General features: G+C 41.4%; 1 protein-coding gene across 2 annotated transcripts in view; it reads left to right on the forward strand.

Annotated features, from left to right (window-relative positions):
* The window catches only part of WDY (WD repeat-containing protein WDY), a 411,740-nt gene that overhangs the window by 213,621 nt on the left and 177,537 nt on the right, over positions 1-20,582 (forward strand). Inside the window, exons 2-3 of one of the 2 annotated variants that reach the window (XM_070998876.1) lie at positions 18,040-19,101; positions 19,168-19,279. In XM_070998876.1, coding sequence (XP_070854977.1) covers positions 18,040-19,101; positions 19,168-19,279 — 1,174 coding nt within the window. Of the gene's footprint in view, positions 1-18,039; positions 19,280-20,582 lie in introns of both variants that reach the window. The other variant, XM_070998875.1, reaches the window with a different exon arrangement.

The raw sequence follows: 20,582 nt of genomic DNA on the forward strand, positions 1-20,582 counted from the left end.
TTCGTTATATTTCTGATCTTTTCCTAGCAGTAGGTTGTTAAATTTTTATCATTTTATGGGATTATTGAGCACCCGAAGTTCCAGATATTAACTCATAATTTAATTTACCATCTACAATCCCTGGAGAAGAGCTTAGTATTTGCAGTTTAATTTTTAAATTTAATTTTTAACAAATGGCTGCCAAATCCATACCATTCAGACACTGGTTTACAACCTCATAGAACTGACTCTCAAGTTATCTGTAATGCACAATATATTTCTGTCTCTCTTCTTCTAATCAATATTAAAAAATTTCAAAATATGGTTTTGGAGTTCATTTTATTCTTAGAATTAAATTATTAAAAATGATTAAGCCAACAGAGATAATAATGTTTTTGTGATAGTATCCCAAATAATACATAATTCTTATTTGTATATTTTCAAAATTATTTATTTTAGAAAATTATTCATTAATCACATTCAAATAATATTCATAATATATCTTACAATTTTTTAAATTTATCAATAAAGTTTCCCAACTATTAATATTAAATGATATTGCATCATATCTATTTTTTTATACCCGTTACTCGTAGAGTAAAAGGGTATACTAGATTCGTCGGAAAGTATGTAACAGGCAGAAGGAAGCGTTTCCGACCCCATAAAGTATATATATTCTTGATCAGGATCACTAGCCGAGTCGATCTAGCCATGTCCGTCTGTCCGTCTGTCCGTCTGTCCGTCTGTCCGTATGAACGCTGAGATCTCGGAAACTATGAGAGTTACAATACTGGGATTAGGCACGCAGATTCCTGAGATTCCTGCGCAGCGCAAGTTTGTTTCAGTAGAGTGCCACGCCCACTCTAACGCCCACAAACCGCCCAAAACTGTGGCTCCTACAGTTTTGATGCTAGAATAAAAATTTTAATTGAAATGTATTGTTCTCATCAATACCTATCGATTGACCCAAAAAAATGTTTGCCACGCCCACTCTAAAGCCCATAAACCGCCCACAAACTTCAAAAAATCGTAAGTATGAACGCAGATATCTCGGAAACTATCAAAGATAGAGAATTGGGATTTCAGATTTAGATTCCGTAGCCTTGTACGCAGCGCAAGTTTATTACGCGAATATGCCACGCCCACCCTAACGCCCACAAACCGCAAAAACCTGTGACGCCCACAACTTTTATGCTAGATAAAAAATTTTAACTGAAATGTATTGGTTTCGTCAATACCTATCGATTTATCCAAAAATAAATTTGCCACGCCCACTCTAACGCCCATAACGCTTAAATCTGTATACCGCCGGTAGGTGGCGCATTTTAATCTCGCTTTGCTGCTTGCATATCTCCATTTAGCTGAGTAACGGGTATCTGATAGTCGAGGTACTCGACTATAGCGTTCTCCCTTGTTTTTAAGATTAAGTCATGGCTATGATTCGCCAGTTTGGTTTGCCAACTTTCTTTATAACTCTGTCGGCCGCTGAAACTAGGTGGCCAAAGCTGATAGTACTGCTCAAGCGCAATGTAGATAGGGTTGAAATAAATGAAGAAGAAGCTTTAAATTTACAATTTAGGGAAAAGGCGCGCCTGATTAGGACAGACCCAGTGACGTGTGCTAGATATTCTGACTACAGATATAGGGAAGTTCTTAAATTAATGAAGAAACCTGGGCGTATCTTTGGGCGTAATTTTGTTACTACCAATTATTGGCGAGTTGAGTTTCAACAGAGAGGTTCTCCTCATATTCACGGTATATTTTGGCTGAAAGACGCTCCGGAAGTGGATTTCAACAATGAAGAATCTATGTCTAGTGTAGTAGCCTTCATTGATCAGTTTGTAGCTGTGGATGTTACAAACACAGATTTGGCTCCGTATGTTGAATACCAAAAGCATAAGCACGGGTATTCGTGTCTTAAAAAGGTGCGCGGACAATCTGTTTGTCGATTCGGTATTCCATATCCTCCAATGCCCCAAACGGAAATATTGGAGCCACTTTCTGAAGGAACTCAAAACTTTTCCATTCACCACGAAAACTTTAAAAAAATTCGTAGCTTTTTGCTTCGCGATCAATCAGATGATTTGATTAGCCATCTTAGCATATTTGAAAATTTTCTTTCTCATGATCAGGTGAGCCTCAGTTAAGAGGACTACTTATATGCTATTAGGTCTAGTTTGAAAAAACCACAGATTTTTCTGAAGAGGACATTTGCAGAAATTCAAGTTTATGCTTACAATAAACACATTCTTTCTATGCAAAGGGCAAATATGGATATCCAGTTAATTTTTGACCCTTTTGCTTGCTGTAGCTACATAATTAATTATATTAACAAATCCCAAAGGGGTATTTCGAAGTTAATGCGAGAAGCAGCTAATGATATTCGAAGAGGCAATTCAAGCATTCGGCAAAAGCTACAGTATCTTGGTCACAAATTTGTTTCGGGCACTGAGATCTCTGCTCAGGAGGCCGTATATTGTTGTCTGGGATTGGCGTTGTCAGAATCTAGCAATGAATGTGTTCACGTAAACACCTTCCCTCCAGAACAACGAGTCCGTATGCTTAGACCTACAAGCGTCCTGCAAAATATGCCTCAGAATTCCACTGACATCTTTCAGAAAGGTTTGCTGGACAGATACGAACAAAGACCAGATTCTCATGAAGGCCTGTGTTTAGACGATTTTGTTGCAAACTATGAGTTCAAAAAGCCGAGGAAGAAGTCGTCAAGGGAGAAATAGTGACAACGAAGCTGAAGATGAAATTGATGTTTTAGGAGAAGTTTATTTCGTGCTTCGCGACGGTAGTGGTTTTGTTAGAGAAAGGAATAGGCCGAGTATTATTAGGTATAGCCCCTTCAATATTAATGAGGAGTTAATGAGGAGTTTAGGGCCCTAGCTTTTCAGGAAATATCTTCTCAAATAAATGTTTTAAACAATCATGTTCAAGAAATTGATCCGGATAGCAATATCCGGATAATAAAGCTCCCGCCAATTATTTCCGCTGAAAACTTAGCAACTTTAGTTAGATCCCTCAATTTGAAGCAAAAAACCTTTTTAACGCATGTTTTGCATAATGCAAGAAGAAATGCTAGTTTTTATGAGTTCGTAGGAGCCGGAGCAGGTGTCGGCAAGAGTAGACTTATTTATACGCTATTTCAGTCCCTTTCCAAGGAGTATAATGGTAGAGCAGGATGCGACCCAACTTCGGTTAAAATATTATTGCTTTTGGAATCGGAGGCTCCACTCTTCATTCCATGTTCTCTCTCCCTGTAAATCAGGCTGGGTCTGCAATTAGCAGCTTAAGCCCTGATTTGTTAAATACCCTGCGTTCTACATTTATTTATCTCAATGTACTTATAATAGACGAAATTTCTATGGTCGGCGGAACAATGTTTTCCCATTTGGACTCTCGCCTTAAGCAAATTTTTTCCAACGTCGATGCTCCCTTCGGAGGTATTTTGGTCATCGTGTTCGGCGATCTTAGACAATTGCGGCCAGTATGTGATCGTTGGATTTCTCAGCCGCTGTCGCATGATCCATACAGTGCTATATTTGGTCTTACCTGTGGAGCCCTTTTAAGTTTTTCGAACTCACAGAGATAATGCGACAGCGAGATGACCAGCCGTTTGCAATTGCACTCAATAACATGGCGTCCGGCCAAATGTCGTCTGATGATATAAGCTTACTTAGAACCCGAATTTACGATGAAAGTCAAGTACCATTTGACGCAATTCACCTTTTCTCAAGCAATCAGGACACAGATCGGTACAATAGGGAGAAGCTAAACTCGATTCCCACTGATCAGTTTAAATCGGAAGCTATAGACTCAGTTAAATCTGCACAACTTAGCTCAGAGCAGAGGAACAGATGTCTGGAACAAGCTAGGACATTAAAAACATCTGAAACACAAGGTTTGTGTACCTCACTGATTTTAAAATCCACTGCTAAATATATGATGACGGTCAATGTAGATACATCAGATGGTCTCGTTAATGGAGCCACAGGTGTTCTTAGGGAGATAGGCGTCAGTACGTCCAACACTCCGAATATTCTTTGGATACAATTTTTAGATGAAAGCATAGGAGTTAGTGCACGATCAAAGTGCAGTCACCGTCAAGAGCCTTCATGGACCCCAGTTGTTAAGATTATCAAAAGCTTTCAGATTAATTCTAGGCAGGCCACTACCATTAACCGAAAGCAGTTTTCAGTGGTACCTGCAGAAGCCATTACTATTCACAAAAGTCAAGGAGCTACGGACAGCAAAGTGGTGGTTCACACTAGTCCAGGAACGCAGAGAGCTGCACTGTATGTAGCCTGTAGCAGAGCCACAAGTGCAGCAGGTCTTTATATCATTGGACCTTTCGTCCCTCCAAGATCCGCTCAGGACTCTGCTTCAGAAGAAGAGCTCCGAGAATTGCGTTCCGCTAAGTTACTGAATACACATTTCGATTGCTTACTCAATAGTCCGAACCTTCATGTTTTTTTCCATAACACGGAAAGCTTGCACTGCCACATTAGCGATGTATGTTCCGATCAGCTAACGCTTAAGTCTTCACTTTTGTGCTTCGTTGAGGCTTACACATACTCAAATGAAGCATATGATATTCCTGGCTTTACCCCAGCAGTGCGACTAGATTGCCAGTCAGTAGCTAGCGGAGCTCGGCCAAAAAGAGGCATTCTCGTATTCATTCGAAGCGAACTTTTTGAGAATGTTAGTCTTTGTTCAAGTGGTCGCTTTTTTGCTAACTCTACAAATTTAGCCTCTACAGTGTTCGAGTTTGCCACCTTTAAGTACCGTTCTTTAGGGATTATTGTTATATATAAAAGCCCGACGTATCCGTTGATAAAAAAATTGAAGGATTTATTTCAGCGGCACACGTTTTTAAAAAGTAATTGTTTAGTGTTAGGAGATTTTAATATGTGCCTTCACTCCATCTCTGGCTGCTGTAGGAGAATTTTCAATTTTTGCAAAAGGTTTTAGTTCATTACTAGATTTGGATTCGTCCACAACCAATTGCAATACGCATATTGATTGGGCGTTTTCAAATATTTTCGATAATTGAGCCACTGCGCGCACATTTGAGACCACGTATAGCTACCACAGTGGTATATTAGTTAGCATAAGGGAGGCAGAGTAGGTAGTGTATCCTTGGGGTATCCTCTGGGTGTCCTTCGGGTATCCTCGGGGTATCGTTGAGCTATCGTTTGGGTATCCTTGGGGTATTATTGGGGTATCCTTCGGGTGTCCTTCGAGTACAATTGGAGTATCCTTGGGGTATCCTCCGGGTGTCCTTGGGGTATCGTTGGGCTATCCCTAAGTTATCCTTCGGGTGTCCTTTGGGTATCCTTGGGGTATCCTCTGGGCGTCCTTCGGGTATCCTCGGGGTATCATTGAGCTATCCCTGGGGTATTCTTCGGGAGTCCTTTGGATATCCTTGGGGTATTATTGGGGTATGCTTCCTGTACCTGGCCCGCCGCGGAGCTCGGGTAGGCCGGGTCACCGACCATCCATGCCCCGGGCTGGGTCCCTGTAGGGCCGCCATCCTCCTGCGCGCTTTCGACCTCGTGACTTGACTTGTAATGCTCGGTTGCGCGCCTTCCTCCTTACCCGACACCGGTTTGTCCTTCCCTGGGGCGCTCGCTCTCTTACGGTACAGCTCTCTTTGGTGTGCCGTCTTCCCCCTTCCTTCGTAAAACACAAACGTTGTACTTGAGACCCTAACTTGATCACCCTTGGTGAGTATCCCTGGAAGTTGTCCTTGGGCCTACACCTTGCATCGGGGCGTCCCTAAGTGGTGTGGCTCTTGCAAATGCCCGACGCTGAATCCTGTTGCCTTGCGGTCGGGATCACCATCCATCCTTATCCACGAAGAGCAAATCTTTCGCGAAGAACTAGTCCAAGCAAAGCCTGTTTTAATTGCGGTGATATGAGTCAAAATATAGCAGATTGCCTTAACGGGGGCAAGTGCTTCAGACGTGTAACAAACTATTTATCTAGATTTGATCGCTATGTGCGTATAGCTCAGTAGATTTGTGCGTTCGTCCCACCAAATTTATTGTAAACCGCCCGGGTACCAGTACAACAATTTTGAATTCAGGTTGGGCTCTCTGCCCAGTGTCAGGAAAGAAGGCGAGTATCCCGTCGACTCGGATATGCTTGAGTTCACGGCCAACATAATCTTTCCACCTTTTATCCCAGTTCCTCTGGGTTTGCCCGGCAAACTGAGCTATCAATGCTTTTACCGTCCGGAACCGCGACCAGTCGCATTTTTTTGGGAAGTGTTTCGTGCCGTGAAATGTTTTATTTGTCATTGTGCGTGAATGGCACTTTCGGGACCCCGAATCTCGCGATTATGCGTTCTCTAAATGGGTTGTGTAAAGTTTCTGCTATCGCTGTACGCAGTGCCACCAATTCTGTCCATTTTGAAAACCGATCAATCAGCACCAAAAGCATTTTCCCCGCTGCCTGCCTCTGGTTCGATTCGAACTTCAGACGCACCTCGCATTTACGCACGTACGCCCTTGCGTCCCTTTGCATCCCTGGCCAGAGCTACCGGGCTGCTAGGTGGACAATAGTCTTACGACTTCCTACATGGCCGAGTCGTCGTGATTCTCTTGCAAGACCGTTTCCCTAAGGTCTTGAGAGAAGCACAGCTTCCAAGCCTCCTCCTTTATGATCGCCAGTATTTCATTATGTCTGTATCCCAAAGAATACCGGTTCGGTGTTACATATATACGAATTAGGACTTTGTTAAGGTCAACATCTGAAATGGAGTTTTTTCTACAAAATCAATTAATGCGCAAAGTCTTCAATGACTTAAACAAGACAAAACAATGAAGAACGCTTTAGTCGAGTAGCTCGACTATCAGATACCCGTTACTCAGCTAAAGGGACCAAAGGGAAATGGAGATATGCAAGCAGCAAAGCGAGATTAAAATGCGCCAAATACCGGCGGTAGACAGATTGAAGCGTTATGGGCGTTAGAGTGGGCGTGTTAAATTTTTTTTTGGAGCAATCGATAGGTATTGACGAGACCAACACATTTTAGTTAAAATTTTTTATCTAGCATGATAATTGTGGGCGTCACAGGTTTGGGCGGCTTGTGGGCGTTAAAGTGGGCGTGGCAAACTTTTTTTTGGGTCAATCAATAGGTATTGATGAGAACAATACATTTCAGTTAAAATTTTTATTCTAGCATCAAAACTGTAGGAGCCACAGTTTTGGGCGGTTTGTGGGCGTTAGAGTGGCGTGGCACTCTGCTGAAACAAACTTGCGCTGCGTAAGAAGCTCAGGAATCTGCACGCCAAATCTCAGTAGCCTAGCTCTTAGTTTCATAGTTTCATAGTTTCCGAGATCTCAGCGTTCATCCGGACGGACAGACAGACGGGCAGACGGATAGATCGACTCGGCTAGTGATCCTGATCAGGAATATATATTCTTTATGGGGTCGGAAACGCTTCCTTCTGCCTGTTACATACTTTCCGACGAATCTAGTATACCCATTTACTCTACGAGTAACGGGTATAAAAACAAAAAAACAAAAAAAAAATGAAGTAATTAAAATTTAATTAATTATTTATTAACAAAAAAAAATGTTACAAAAAAATTGTGTCTGGCTGTCTGTGTGTCTGTGTGTCTGTCTGTCTGTCTGTCTGCCTGTCTGTCTGTCTGTCTGTCTAAATGTCTGTCTGTCTGAATGTAAATTATTGAAAAAACTAAAAAACAAAAAAAAGTATGAGTAGGTTGCAGTAAAGTAAAACAAGTAATATATATTTTAATTTATTTGGAACCTTTAACAATTATGCCTTCCGTATGGTACGGATAAACAAAATTTTTGCGGAACATGGAGTTTTCAAATTTTTACAAAGTTAGACAACTCAAGTCGACTCGAAGGTCCCCAAAATTGAAATTTGGTTTGAAAGACCCCGTTGCACAGCAACGGCCTCCTCGTAATAACATAGTAATCGGGAGCAAATTCGAGCGCCGAAAAACATACATGAAGGCATATTTATTTTAAAGTTTGTTATCTGAGTAACGGGTATCTGATAATTGAGGTACTCGACTATAGCGTTCTTCCTTGTTTTTAGTGCATTCATCCCCACTAATGCTGCCATTTACTTTTTCTTTACCTTATTGCCTATTTTCACAATACAAAAAAGGACAAAGAAAAAATAAAAAATATAGTAACTTATCGATTGATACTAAGACATTTTTAGCGTGTCCTGCCACTAACTCGATCTTCGGTTTTACTTAATTTCTTGTGATTTTAGCCGTATTTTGTGGGACCTTCGTAGATCATCGCGTTATATCGATGGCGAGCTCCCTTTTGTACGTAGTTTTAAATCTACGATACGTAGTTTTAAATCTTGGGTCCTTTCCCTTTCCATGTTGTCTTTTGAGGTGGTGGGGGGTCGAGATCTATTTTGATAACATCAGTTGTTTGGTGAGCGTATGAAGTTAGTTGTGACGGAGTGGTGTTTGCAAATCGAGTTGGTTTTGGGGCTGTGAGGGTGAGAATAGTTCATCTTCATATTTAGTATTTGAAAAAAAACGCAGTCATGAGCCAAAAGCTTATCTAGTATACATCCATTGGTATCTATCGATGCTTATCAGCTGATCCAATGTACATGTAAAGCCAAGCTTAAATTTTACAACCCCGCTTACGCTCTTACCCCGATCTCATTCTCTCATTACCGGTGCCAAAGATAAGTTCATATCAAAGAATTCCCGTGGCGACCAATATAAGAAAACACGTGTGAAATTGGAATTAAATTGTTTAAATTGATTCGATTGTCTGCGGATATTTAACTACCCTCCCCGAGTACCTACTTGGCTAAAAAAAGTGTGTGACAAGAATATAACCTAAACCTGTTTCCCAGTTCCTCTGGGTTTGCCCGGCAAACTGAGCTATCAATGCTTTTACCGTCCGGAACCGCGACCAGTCGCATTTTTTTGGGAAGTGTTTCGTGCCGTGAAATGTTTTATTTGTCATTGTGCGTGAATGGCACTTTCGGGACCCCGAATCTCGCGATTATGCGTTCTCTAAATGGGTTGTGTAAAGTTTCTGCTATCGCTGTACGCAGTGCCACCAATTCTGTCCATTTTGAAAACCGATCAATCAGCACCAAAAGCATTTTCCCCGCTGCCTGCCTCTGGTTCGATTCGAACTTCAGACGCACCTCGCATTTACGCACGTACGCCCTTGCGTCCCTTTGCATCCCTGGCCAGAGCTACCGGGCTGCTAGGTGGACAATAGTCTTACGACTTCCTACATGGCCGAGTCGTCGTGATTCTCTTGCAAGACCGTTTCCCTAAGGTCTTGAGAGAAGCACAGCTTCCAAGCCTCCTCCTTTATGATCGCCAGTATTTCATTATGTCTGTATCCCAAAGAATACCGGTTCGGTGTTACATATATACGAATTAGGACTTTGTTAAGGTCAACATCTGAAATGGAGTTTTTTCTACAAAATCAATTAATGCGCAAAGTCTTTAATGACTTAAACAAGACAAAACAATGAAGAACGCTTTAGTCGAGTAGCTCGACTATCAGATACCCGTTACTCAGCTAAAGGGACCAAAGGGAAATGGAGATATGCAAGCAGCAAAGCGAGATTAAAATGCGCCAAATACCGGCGGTAGACAGATTGAAGCGTTATGGGCGTTAGAGTGGGCGTGTTAAATTTTTTTTTGGAGCAATCGATAGGTATTGACGAGACCAACACATTTTAGTTAAAATTTTTTATCTAGCATGATAATTGTGGGCGTCACAGGTTTGGGCGGCTTGTGGGCGTTAAAGTGGGCGTGGCAAACTTTTTTTTGGGTCAATCAATAGGTATTGATGAGAACAATACATTTCAGTTAAAATTTTTATTCTAGCATCAAAACTGTAGGAGCCACAGTTTTGGGCGGTTTGTGGGCGTTAGAGTGGCGTGGCACTCTGCTGAAACAAACTTGCGCTGCGTAAGAAGCTCAGGAATCTGCACGCCAAATCTCAGTAGCCTAGCTCTTAGTTTCATAGTTTCATAGTTTCCGAGATCTCAGCGTTCATCCGGACGGACAGACAGACGGGCAGACGGATAGATCGACTCGGCTAGTGATCCTGATCAGGAATATATATTCTTTATGGGGTCGGAAACGCTTCCTTCTGCCTGTTACATACTTTCCGACGAATCTAGTATACCCATTTACTCTACGAGTAACGGGTATAAAAACAAAAAAACAAAAAAAAAATGAAGTAATTAAAATTTAATTAATTATTTATTAACAAAAAAAAATGTTACAAAAAAATTGTGTCTGGCTGTCTGTGTGTCTGTGTGTCTGTCTGTCTGTCTGTCTGCCTGTCTGTCTGTCTGTCTGTCTAAATGTCTGTCTGTCTGAATGTAAATTATTGAAAAAACTAAAAAACAAAAAAAAGTATGAGTAGGTTGCAGTAAAGTAAAACAAGTAATATATATTTTAATTTATTTGGAACCTTTAACAATTATGCCTTCCGTATGGTACGGATAAACAAAATTTTTGCGGAACATGGAGTTTTCAAATTTGTACAAAGTTAGACAACTCAAGTCGACTCGAAGGTCCCCAAAATTGAAATTTGGTTTGAAAGACCCCGTTGCACAGCAACGGCCTCCTCGTAATAACATAGTAATCGGGAGCAAATTCGAGCGCCGAAAAACATACATGAAGGCATATTTATTTTAAAGTTTGTTATCTGAGTAACGGGTATCTGATAATTGAGGTACTCGACTATAGCGTTCTTCCTTGTTTTTAGTGCATTCATCCCCACTAATGCTGCCATTTACTTTTTCTTTACCTTATTGCCTATTTTCACAATACAAAAAAGGACAAAGAAAAAATAAAAAATATAGTAACTTATCGATTGATACTAAGACATTTTTAGCGTGTCCTGCCACTAACTCGATCTTCGGTTTTACTTAATTTCTTGTGATTTTAGCCGTATTTTGTGGGACCTTCGTAGATCATCGCGTTATATCGATGGCGAGCTCCCTTTTGTACGTAGTTTTAAATCTACGATACGTAGTTTTAAATCTTGGGTCCTTTCCCTTTCCATGTTGTCTTTTGAGGTGGTGGGGGGTCGAGATCTATGTTGATAACATCAGTTGTTTGGTGAGCGTATGAAGTTAGTTGTGACGGAGTGGTGTTTGCAAATCGAGTTGGTTTTGGGGCTGTGAGGGTGAGAATAGTTCATCTTCATATTTAGTATTTGAAAAAAAACGCAGTCATGAGCCAAAAGCTTATCTAGTATACATCCATTGGTATCTATCGATGCTTATCAGCTGATCCAATGTACATGTAAAGCCAAGCTTAAATTTTACAACCCCGCTTACGCTCTTACCCCGATCTCATTCTCTCATTACCGGTGCCAAAGATAAGTTCATATCAAAGAATTCCCGTGGCGACCAATATAAGAAAACACGTGTGAAATTGGAATTAAATTGTTTAAATTGATTCGATTGTCTGCGGATATTTAACTACCCTCCCCGAGTACCTACTTGGCTAAAAAAAGTGTGTGACAAGAATATAACCTAAACCTGTTTCTGTAGCGCCTCTACAGCATCGAGCCCTCCAAGGTTTTTTGAATAGTTAATTCTTATGGAAAACCTCATTGCCTGGATGACCAACCGCCCTCCAAAAACCGTTCTTGGTATACTTTTGAATTACGTGTGCTGCTGACGAGCTAAAACTTTCAATATACATATTGCATTTAACCCTTATCTGCAAGGTCACAATGTGATCCACAGGCCTGTCAACAACACAAATCTATATGAAATAAGCCTATTGTCAGCACACAGAGTAAACCTCTTTAAACCCCTATAACTCGCGATCTATACTTGAAGTCCCTAAAATATTGAAAATGATGTAAATGAATACAAACTTACTGAATTTTATATGTATTTTTCTAGTTTTAGGCACACATTGTATAAAAATTGTTGAATTATAGCCTGAACGAAATCACCTCGGTGGTATTTCTGCACCGTATTATTATGAGAATAATTACACCTAAACTCTCTGGATAATCTTGCCGGGTTCCGCATTTATTTTCATACTTTTTATCTACAAATTTATTCGAATGAGGGCTGCATCCTAAAAGGCACAAGGCACCTCCCTTTTCCTGAGCCTAGCTGGACACCTATGGTAGACAAAAAGTGCCTCGAAGCATGTAATTAAACGACCCGTTACAGTTTCTGTTGAGAGGTCTTGATTCATATTGCTTTTCTTTGTTGATGTTCGTGTGTTGCCTGCGTGTCTTTTTTTGTTTTTGTTTTGGGGTGTGAGTGTTGTTTTTGTGTTTTCTATTGTTCTGTCGGTTTGTTGTCAGATGGAATGGTGTTGCTAAGGTGTTGTTTGCGATGAGTGTAGTATACTTGTTGTGCTGTTTTGTGATCCACTTTTTGTGTAGTTTTTATTGTGATCAGTTTTTTTTGTTTTATAGATGTTGGGCAACTGCGGTCTAGTGGGCTGTGTTTTGAATCTGTTTCGGAAATGTTTTTACAGTTTATGTAGCTTTTTTCGTTGTTGCATTTCTCATTCTCTTCTGTGTGGACTTTCTCGGAGCAATTCTTGCAAAGTTCTTCGGGGTTTTACAAGTTGGAGTCGGGTGTCCAAATCGTAGGCAGTTCTTACACCCTAATGGGTGTGGAATGTATGGGCGTACGCGAAAATTTTCGTATCCAACGTTCAGGGAGTCTGGGAGTGGAAGGGTGACGAATGTAACTAGTATTAATCCAGTTTTTCTTAAACATTGATCTTGTTTTATAGGATTTTTCGAACTTTGGTGACTGTGGTTGTGTAATTTGTTGCAGTATACGACGCCCTTAAAAAAATTTTAAAGTTTTGTGTTCGGTGGCTTTTACTTCAATGTCTGTCACGTTTTGCAGTCTAACTTTTTTTTCTTCTCCTACGAGACTAACAAAATGTGTTAAAACCTTAAAGTTCAATATTATTCTTTCTGAAGATAGCCCAATGGCGCATCAGTCGTTTTTTTCTGTGTCAGAGCAGAAGGTCTGCCATGCAGTTCGTTTCGCTCTTCTTTTTTTTTTTTGTTTATACTTTAACCAACGTTAATGCTCTAGCGAGGAAGTTTAGATGGGTTGACAGCTTTGTATAGTTACTTTGCATGTGTTGCGCTATTACGTCTCGAACGGAGAGTATATTCAAGTCTCTCTGAAAATTTCCACTCCGAACGTACCACGGTGCCCCGGTGATAGTTCTCAGAATCTTTGCTTGGGGTCTCTGCACGATTTCTACGTCCCGTTCCCCCACAACTGGGAGCCGTAAGTGCAGTTTGGTTTCAAAACGGAGTTGTAGAGAAGGACCTTGTAGTCCAGACTGTGGGGGGATCGGGAGTCTATAAGCCAATGCAGACTGTTTGCGTTCAGCCTTAAATGAGTTCTTTTAGCTTCACAATGCGTGCGCCAGGTATGCCGTCTGTAGAGATGTACGCCAAGATATATTACTTCATCATCTATTTAAGGTAAAGGTTACTTGTTTACATTTTTGATCATTTACTTTTATACGCCAGTCTGAGAGCCATTTCTCTACTTCATCTAGATGGGCCGCAAGTTGCGATGATGCTTGAACGTAGACATAGTCAGTGGTCTGCTCGTAGGAATAGGTATAAAGTTGGCCCGAGAACGCTGCCTTGAGAAACTCCAGCTTCGATGTTATGTTCAGCTGACAAGGAAGTATTGTATCTCATAACAAATATCCTTTTTTAAAGATATGACTTCAAGACTGTATGCTAGTAATTGAGGAGCATTATTTTGATTTTATGCATTAGGCCGTCAAGCCATACTCTGTCGAATGTTTGAGAGAATGCTTGTGTGGCTCTGTCTTTGCTGCTTCGGGCCCAGCAGCCTGCAAAGATCTTTACTGGCGTAACCGTTATTGCTGGAGGGCTCAGTGTTGAGTAGGCTTTCCATAGTGGGAATGTGTTGTGGATGTGGTGCTTGATGCGGTTTTTAATCAGGATTCAAATTCTTCCATGGGCCTTTCCATCAGGATGATTGGTATTGTAAAACATATACCCTTGGTTTTGGATATTGTATTTGTTGGTAAGGTGGGTTTCTGCAAGTAACATTACGTCGATTTCATTGTCATTCATAAATTGTGCTAGCTCAAGTTTGTGCCGTGAAACGCCGTTGGCATTCCACAGTGCAATGCGCAGGGGAGCCATTGATTATTTTGAATCATCGAATCAAAATATTTTGATTTGTCAACATACTTTGCATAGTCGTTTGCATAAGAGAAATGAATTCATCCATACTGTGTTGCAAACTGAGTATCATCGTTTCCGTTCTATTTTCTGTGTGCTCTGCTGGTTGGTAAGAGACTGACGGTGGCTATTAAACATTGTGCGCAGGGCTCGCATGACCCGATTTTATAACGCTTGCAAAACTTACATTTTTATTTATAGTAGAACTGCCGAGTGCAGATCGGGCTGCTGACGAAAAGAAAACTTCAGGTGTGGATTTGGAGGGTATCAATGGTGTGTGGTGAGATCGTGCTGTTGTCACTCTTTGGTTGCTCCGGTTTTGTAACTCCTTGTATACTGGACAACCTCTGTACTTTGCTGTTTGGTCTCCTCCGCAGTTACTACACTTTTTGCTATTTGGCTCATTTTTTAATTCACACTTAGCAGAGGTGTGCAACCCTCCGCAAGCGACGCATACAGAGCGGAGTGTGCAATAAGATCTGGTGTGTCCGTATTCCTGGCAATTCGCGCACTGGACTGGGCCACTGCGCTTATGCGGCTCTTCAACCGTGATTCTGCGATGCAATACAAACTGGAGATTGTAGATGGGATGGACTTCGTTTTTCTTGAGCGCCTTAGAGTCAGGTACAATTTCCACTTTAAAGAGACGTTGCGGTTGTTTGTTTCGGTTACGTATATTTTAAACGGTTTTTACGTTAAAACCTTTATCTTTTAGTGCCTGTTCGACCTCAGCAGTGCTTACGTCTGGTTCGATTCCTTTTATGACATGTTGTTGACCTTTACTACTTTTTAGCTGGTAGGTATAGTAGTTCTTTTTAGTCTAGAAGCTCCGTCAACTTTCTAAAGCTTTCTTCGCTTTTGTTTCATGTATGTCTCCTTTAGTCAAGGGGACTACGTGGAAGCTATCCTTACCAATCAGATTGATTATTATATTAACAAGGTTGTTGGAGTTTTTCTCTCGAATATAAAGCGGAGGCGGTCAGCGAGAACGCGATTCTTTTTGTATCGTATCCAAGACTGCAGAAGGGATTTCGTCGGACGTGTCAGCCAAAAGTTCCTTGGCTTGAGGAAGCCAGATTGATTTTTGCGACGTTACTCATTTTCGTATCCTGTGGACTTACTTGTCTTTTAATGTTTATGTAGCGATCCATGCCAGTCTGTATGGTCGAGCCTTGCTTGCATTTACAGTTGCTAATGACGTCACTGTGCTGGTAACCGTGGCCAGGCAAGAGGAGAAATGCACTTATCGCTTACCCAGCTTTGCACCGTCGCTGACATGGACGGAGAGAGAGCGCCCCCTTTCGTTGTGAATAGGCTTAAGTTCGTTGGAAGGCGTTTGGGTAAACGATCGAGGTGGATCGACCACTGCAGAAGCTTTTGTTGTTGCTGCTTCGGCTGTCGATACGAAAGAGAAGTATGCATTGCTCTTTTGCAGCGAGAACCAACGCTCGTCTTGCTTACGTTGGCGCTGCGCCCGAACTTCGTTTGGATTCATAACCTTACTTGTTTGTTTTTGTTGGCTTTTACTTGTATTTTAGTATTAAAAGCACTAATTAAAAACACAAAATAATAGTAACTTGCGACTTGTCATCGCAATAAGCGCCTTTTCGCCGTTTATTATACCCGTTACTCGTAAAGTAAAAGGGTATACTAGATTCGTCGGAAAGTATGTAACAGGCAGAAGAAAGCGTTTCCGACCCCATAAAGTATATATATTCTTGATCAGGATCACTAGCCGAGTCGATCTAGCCATGTCCGTCTGTCCATCCGTCCGTCTGTCCATCTGTCCGTCTGTCCGTATGAATCTCGGAAACTATACAAGCTACAATACTGGGATTAGGCATGCAGATTCCTGAGATTCCTGCGCGGCACAATTTTTTTTTTAGCAGAGTGCCACGCCCTCTCTAACGCTCACAAACCGGCCAAACCTGTGGCCCCTACAGTTTTGATGCTAGAATAAACATTTTAACTGAAATGTATTGGTTTTGTCAATACCTATCGATTGATCCAAAAAAAAGTTTGCCACGCCCACTCTAACGCCCACAAACCGACCAAGCATGTGGCGCCCACAACTTTCATGCTAGATAACAAATTTTAACTAAAATGTATTGGTCTTGTCAATACCTATCGATTAATCCAAAAAAAAAAATTTGCCACGTCCACTCTAACGCCCATAACGCTTAAATGTGTCTACCGCCGGTAGGTGGCGCATTACAATCTCGCTTTGCTGCTTGCATATCTCCATTTCCCGTTGGTCCCATTAGCTGAGTAAAGGGTATCTGATAGTCGAGGTACTCGACTATAGCGTTCTCCCTTGTTTATTTTAATCTGGTTGTACCAAGACAATTCTTGATCAGGATCACTAGCCGAGTCGATCTAGCCACCTAGCCGTCCTTCTGTCCGTCTGTCCGTATGAACGCTGAGATTTCGGAAACTATACAAGCTACAGTACTGGGATTAGGCATGCAGATTCCTGAGATTCCTGCGCAGCGCAAGTTTGTTTTAGCAGAGTGCCACGCCCACTCTAACGCCCATAAACCGGCCAAACCTGTGGCTCCTACAGTTTTGATGCTAGAATAAACATTTTAACTGAAATGTATTGGTCTTTTCAATACCTATCGATTGATCCAAAAAAAAGTTTGCCCCGACCGCTCTAACGCCCACAAACCGACCAAGCCTGTGGAGCCCACAAATTTCATGCTAGATAAAAAATTTTAACTGAAATGTATTGGTCTCGTCAATACCTATCGATTGAACCAAAAAAATCTTCCACGCCCACTGTAAAGCCCATAACGCTTAAATCTGTCTACCGCCGGTAGGTGCGCATTTACTACTCATGCGGGCATGCACAAGATAAAAATAATTATATTATAAATAATTATATAACATTTGAACCAACCTGACGACAGTGCCCCCAAAAGAAATGGTGGGTTCGTGAAGCAAATCTATCCGACCAAATTCGGGAAAAAAGTCAAAAAAAGTGGAATCTCCCCTTGCTTGGGTTTATTGATATTTTCCGATTTAATTTAATTAACCCGTGTTCTTGGCTTACGACCTTTCTTGAATCGAATATTAATTGCTAGTAATTAGGGAAAAGGGTACATGAAGGGGGATAGGGGGGTAGTTTGGGCTGGATCGGGACATTTTGGTTTTTTGTTGTTCTAATTGTACCAAATTCCGCATACATCCACGAAGGGGGAAGGGGCCCTTAATAGACCCCTCGTTTTCTCACTACTCGATACATCGGATTCGGTTTAAAACGTTTTACAAGTCATTGCTGCTATCGAGTAATAGGTCAAATCTGTTATCTATTGTATGACCCAGCTTGATAGCTGAATTTGTACTTTGTTTATTTCAAACCAATTTATATGGCAGGGCCAACTATAATTTTACGCAAAACGAGTGGGCGGTTTTTCTATTTTTGTACACACAATTTTCTTGTACACAATCGAAAAGTTGAAAACGCGATCGATATCACGTTTTTTGGTTTTTATCGAAATTTCTTCAAGTCATCGCTTTTTTGGACATCTACGGTTTTCTTCCTAACACAAATCTTTTATATCGATATTTTTTGTTTTTGTTTGCATAACAAGGTCGATTAACCGGAAACTATGTGATGATAAACATAGAAGTACTTAATTTGTTTCCATTATTTTTCATAGAAGCTAGAAGAGCCTCTACAAGGGGTAAGAGTTACAAAGATATTGCACTTACGCTTTGTAAGTCGTAGAGCAAAGTAACGGTCATATTGTTCCATAACTATTTGTGATATACTCTTACTTCGAATATTGTTTCAATATTACTAACAAGATATTACATACAAACAGTTCACATTAAGATGCCCACTTGGATTTTGGCTGTACAGGCCCTTTCAGATGTCAGCATTGTGTGCACATCATCTACAGAAAGAGAACTGCGTTTCCACGAGACTATTGCTTCAACTTTTACCCTTCGAATGGTTATCCGTAGCTTACCTCACGCCGTTTACTGTATGAGTTATGCATTCTACAACAACGGAAGAGTCCACTCCAAGCTTATACTTGGCGATTACTCAGGCAATGTAAGAATCCTTTCATTCTTGCCGCACTTGCGTGGTCCCTTTCAAGCAAAACCAGGAGCCGCCCTTATTGAAGTAATTTGGTCTGACGTACTGAAGGGGAAGATACCCCAGTTTATACCGAAGGAGTACATAAACCTTCACAATGAGATGGTATCTTGCGTTTACTTTTCGTTACACATGAACGCCTTATTCGCATCTGCGGAATATAGGAATACAAAAAAGTACCGAGGGCGTTGCCCTGGCATGATAATGGTAACCTATGACGAACGCAGTAACTTCCGTATTCCTCTTGGCGTATCTACTTTTTTTGTAGCGGAGAGCCACAACATTGTGGTGACAGGAGGGCCGGACACATTCGTGAGGATCTGGGATGTTTATATCCCCACTGAACCATCTGCGATCCTTACTGGTCACAACGGGGGAATTGTTCTAGTCTTTGTTCAACCGGAAGAGAATAAGGTGTATAGCGTTGACTACCAGAAAATTATTAAAGTTTGGGACCTCCAGGAACATACGCTGTTGCAGACCTATGGAGACTTGGTTCGATTGATACACCACAGTGAAACGGATATGACCTATTACTACCATTCTCATCTTCGGGAGCTCATCGTAGCGGGTCGCAAGCTGATCTCTATTAAATGTTGTCCCCGAGTGAGGGTGGACCTAACCGATGGAAACACTCATGCAGCTCCGGTTTCTGTGGTTTTGTACAATCGCTTATTTAGAAACATTGTGACTTGCGGTCTAGACAGTTATATTATAGTTTGGGATCCTTGGACAGGACGGCGTAAAATAATAATGAAAAGTTGTCACACTAAAATGATATATGGTGAGATTATAGACATAGAGATCACCGCTGCCTGCTTCGATCCTCTGGAACAATTTCTCCTTACAGGAGCTCGCGATGGTTCATTAAAGATTTGGAATTATAATAACGCGGTAGTTGTACGAAATATGAGCATAATGCCAGATCAAGAAGTCACTTCTGTTATTTGGGTAGTAGATCGGTAAGTAAAAAAAGCCCTTAGCCTCTTCGTTCCCTTATTATTCAAAAAAAATGTATTAAACTTATTATACCCGTTACTCGTAGAGTAAAAGGGTATACTAGATTCGTCGGAAAGTATGTAACAGGCAGAAGGAAGCGTTTCCGACCCCACAAAGTATATATATTCTTGATCAGGATCACTAGCCGAGTCGATCTAGCCATGTCCGTCTGTCCGTCTGTCCGTCTGTCCGTCTGTCCGTCTGTCTGTCCGTCCGGATGAACGCTGAGATCTCGGAAACTATGGGAGCTAGGCTATTGAGATTTGGCGTGCAGATTCCCGAGCTTCTTACGCAGCGCAAGTTTGTTTCAGCAATGTGCCACGCCCACTCCAACGCCCACAAACCGCCCAAAACTGTAGCTCCTACAGTTTTGATGCTAGAATAAAAATTTGAAATCTGAAATGTATTGTTCTCATCAATACATATCGATTGACTCAAAAAAAAGTTTGCCACGCCCACTTTAACGCCCACAAACCGCAAAAACCTGTGACGCCCACAATTTTTAAGCTAGATAAAAAATTTTAACTGAAATGTATTGGTCTCGTCGATACCTATCGATTGATCCAAAAAAAAATTTGCCACGCCCACTCTAACGCCCATAACGCTTAAATCTGTATACCGCCGGTAGGTGGCTCATTATACCCGTTACTCATAGAGTAAAAGGGTATACTAGATTCGTCGGAAAGTATGTAACAGGCAGAAGGAAGCGTTTCCGACCCCATAAAGTATATATATTCTTGATCAGGATCACTAGCCGAGTCGAACTAGCCATGTCCGTCTGTCCGTCTGTCTGTCCGTCCGGATGAACGCTGAGATCTCGGAAACTATAAGAGCTAGACTATTGAGATTTGGCGTGCAGATTCCTGAGCTTCTTACGCAGCGCAAGTTTGTTTCAGTAGAGCGCCACGCCCACTCTAACGCCCACAAACCGCCAAAAACTGTGGCTCCTACAGTTTTGATGGTAGATAGAAAATTTTAACTGAAATGTATTAGACTTGTCAATACCTATCGATTGACCCAAAAAAAATTTTGCTACGCTCACTCTAACGCCCACAAACCTCCCAAGAAAAAAAGCTATGACGTCAGAGCCAGACAATGCGAAATGTTTTTACGCGTGTATGTGTGTGTATGTAAACAGTTGGCGGCCGAACTTAGCGGCAAAGAAAAAAGCCCTGCCGGCGCTCTTAACTTATTCTATTGAATAATGAACCCTTTATCCATTTGTCCCATTGACGGGCAAAAACCTTTAAAGATCTGTACATCTTA

This window comes from Drosophila suzukii, unplaced genomic scaffold, assembly GCF_043229965.1.
Source record: "Drosophila suzukii unplaced genomic scaffold, CBGP_Dsuzu_IsoJpt1.0 scf_11, whole genome shotgun sequence".
NCBI lineage: Eukaryota > Metazoa > Arthropoda > Insecta > Diptera > Drosophilidae > Drosophila > Drosophila suzukii.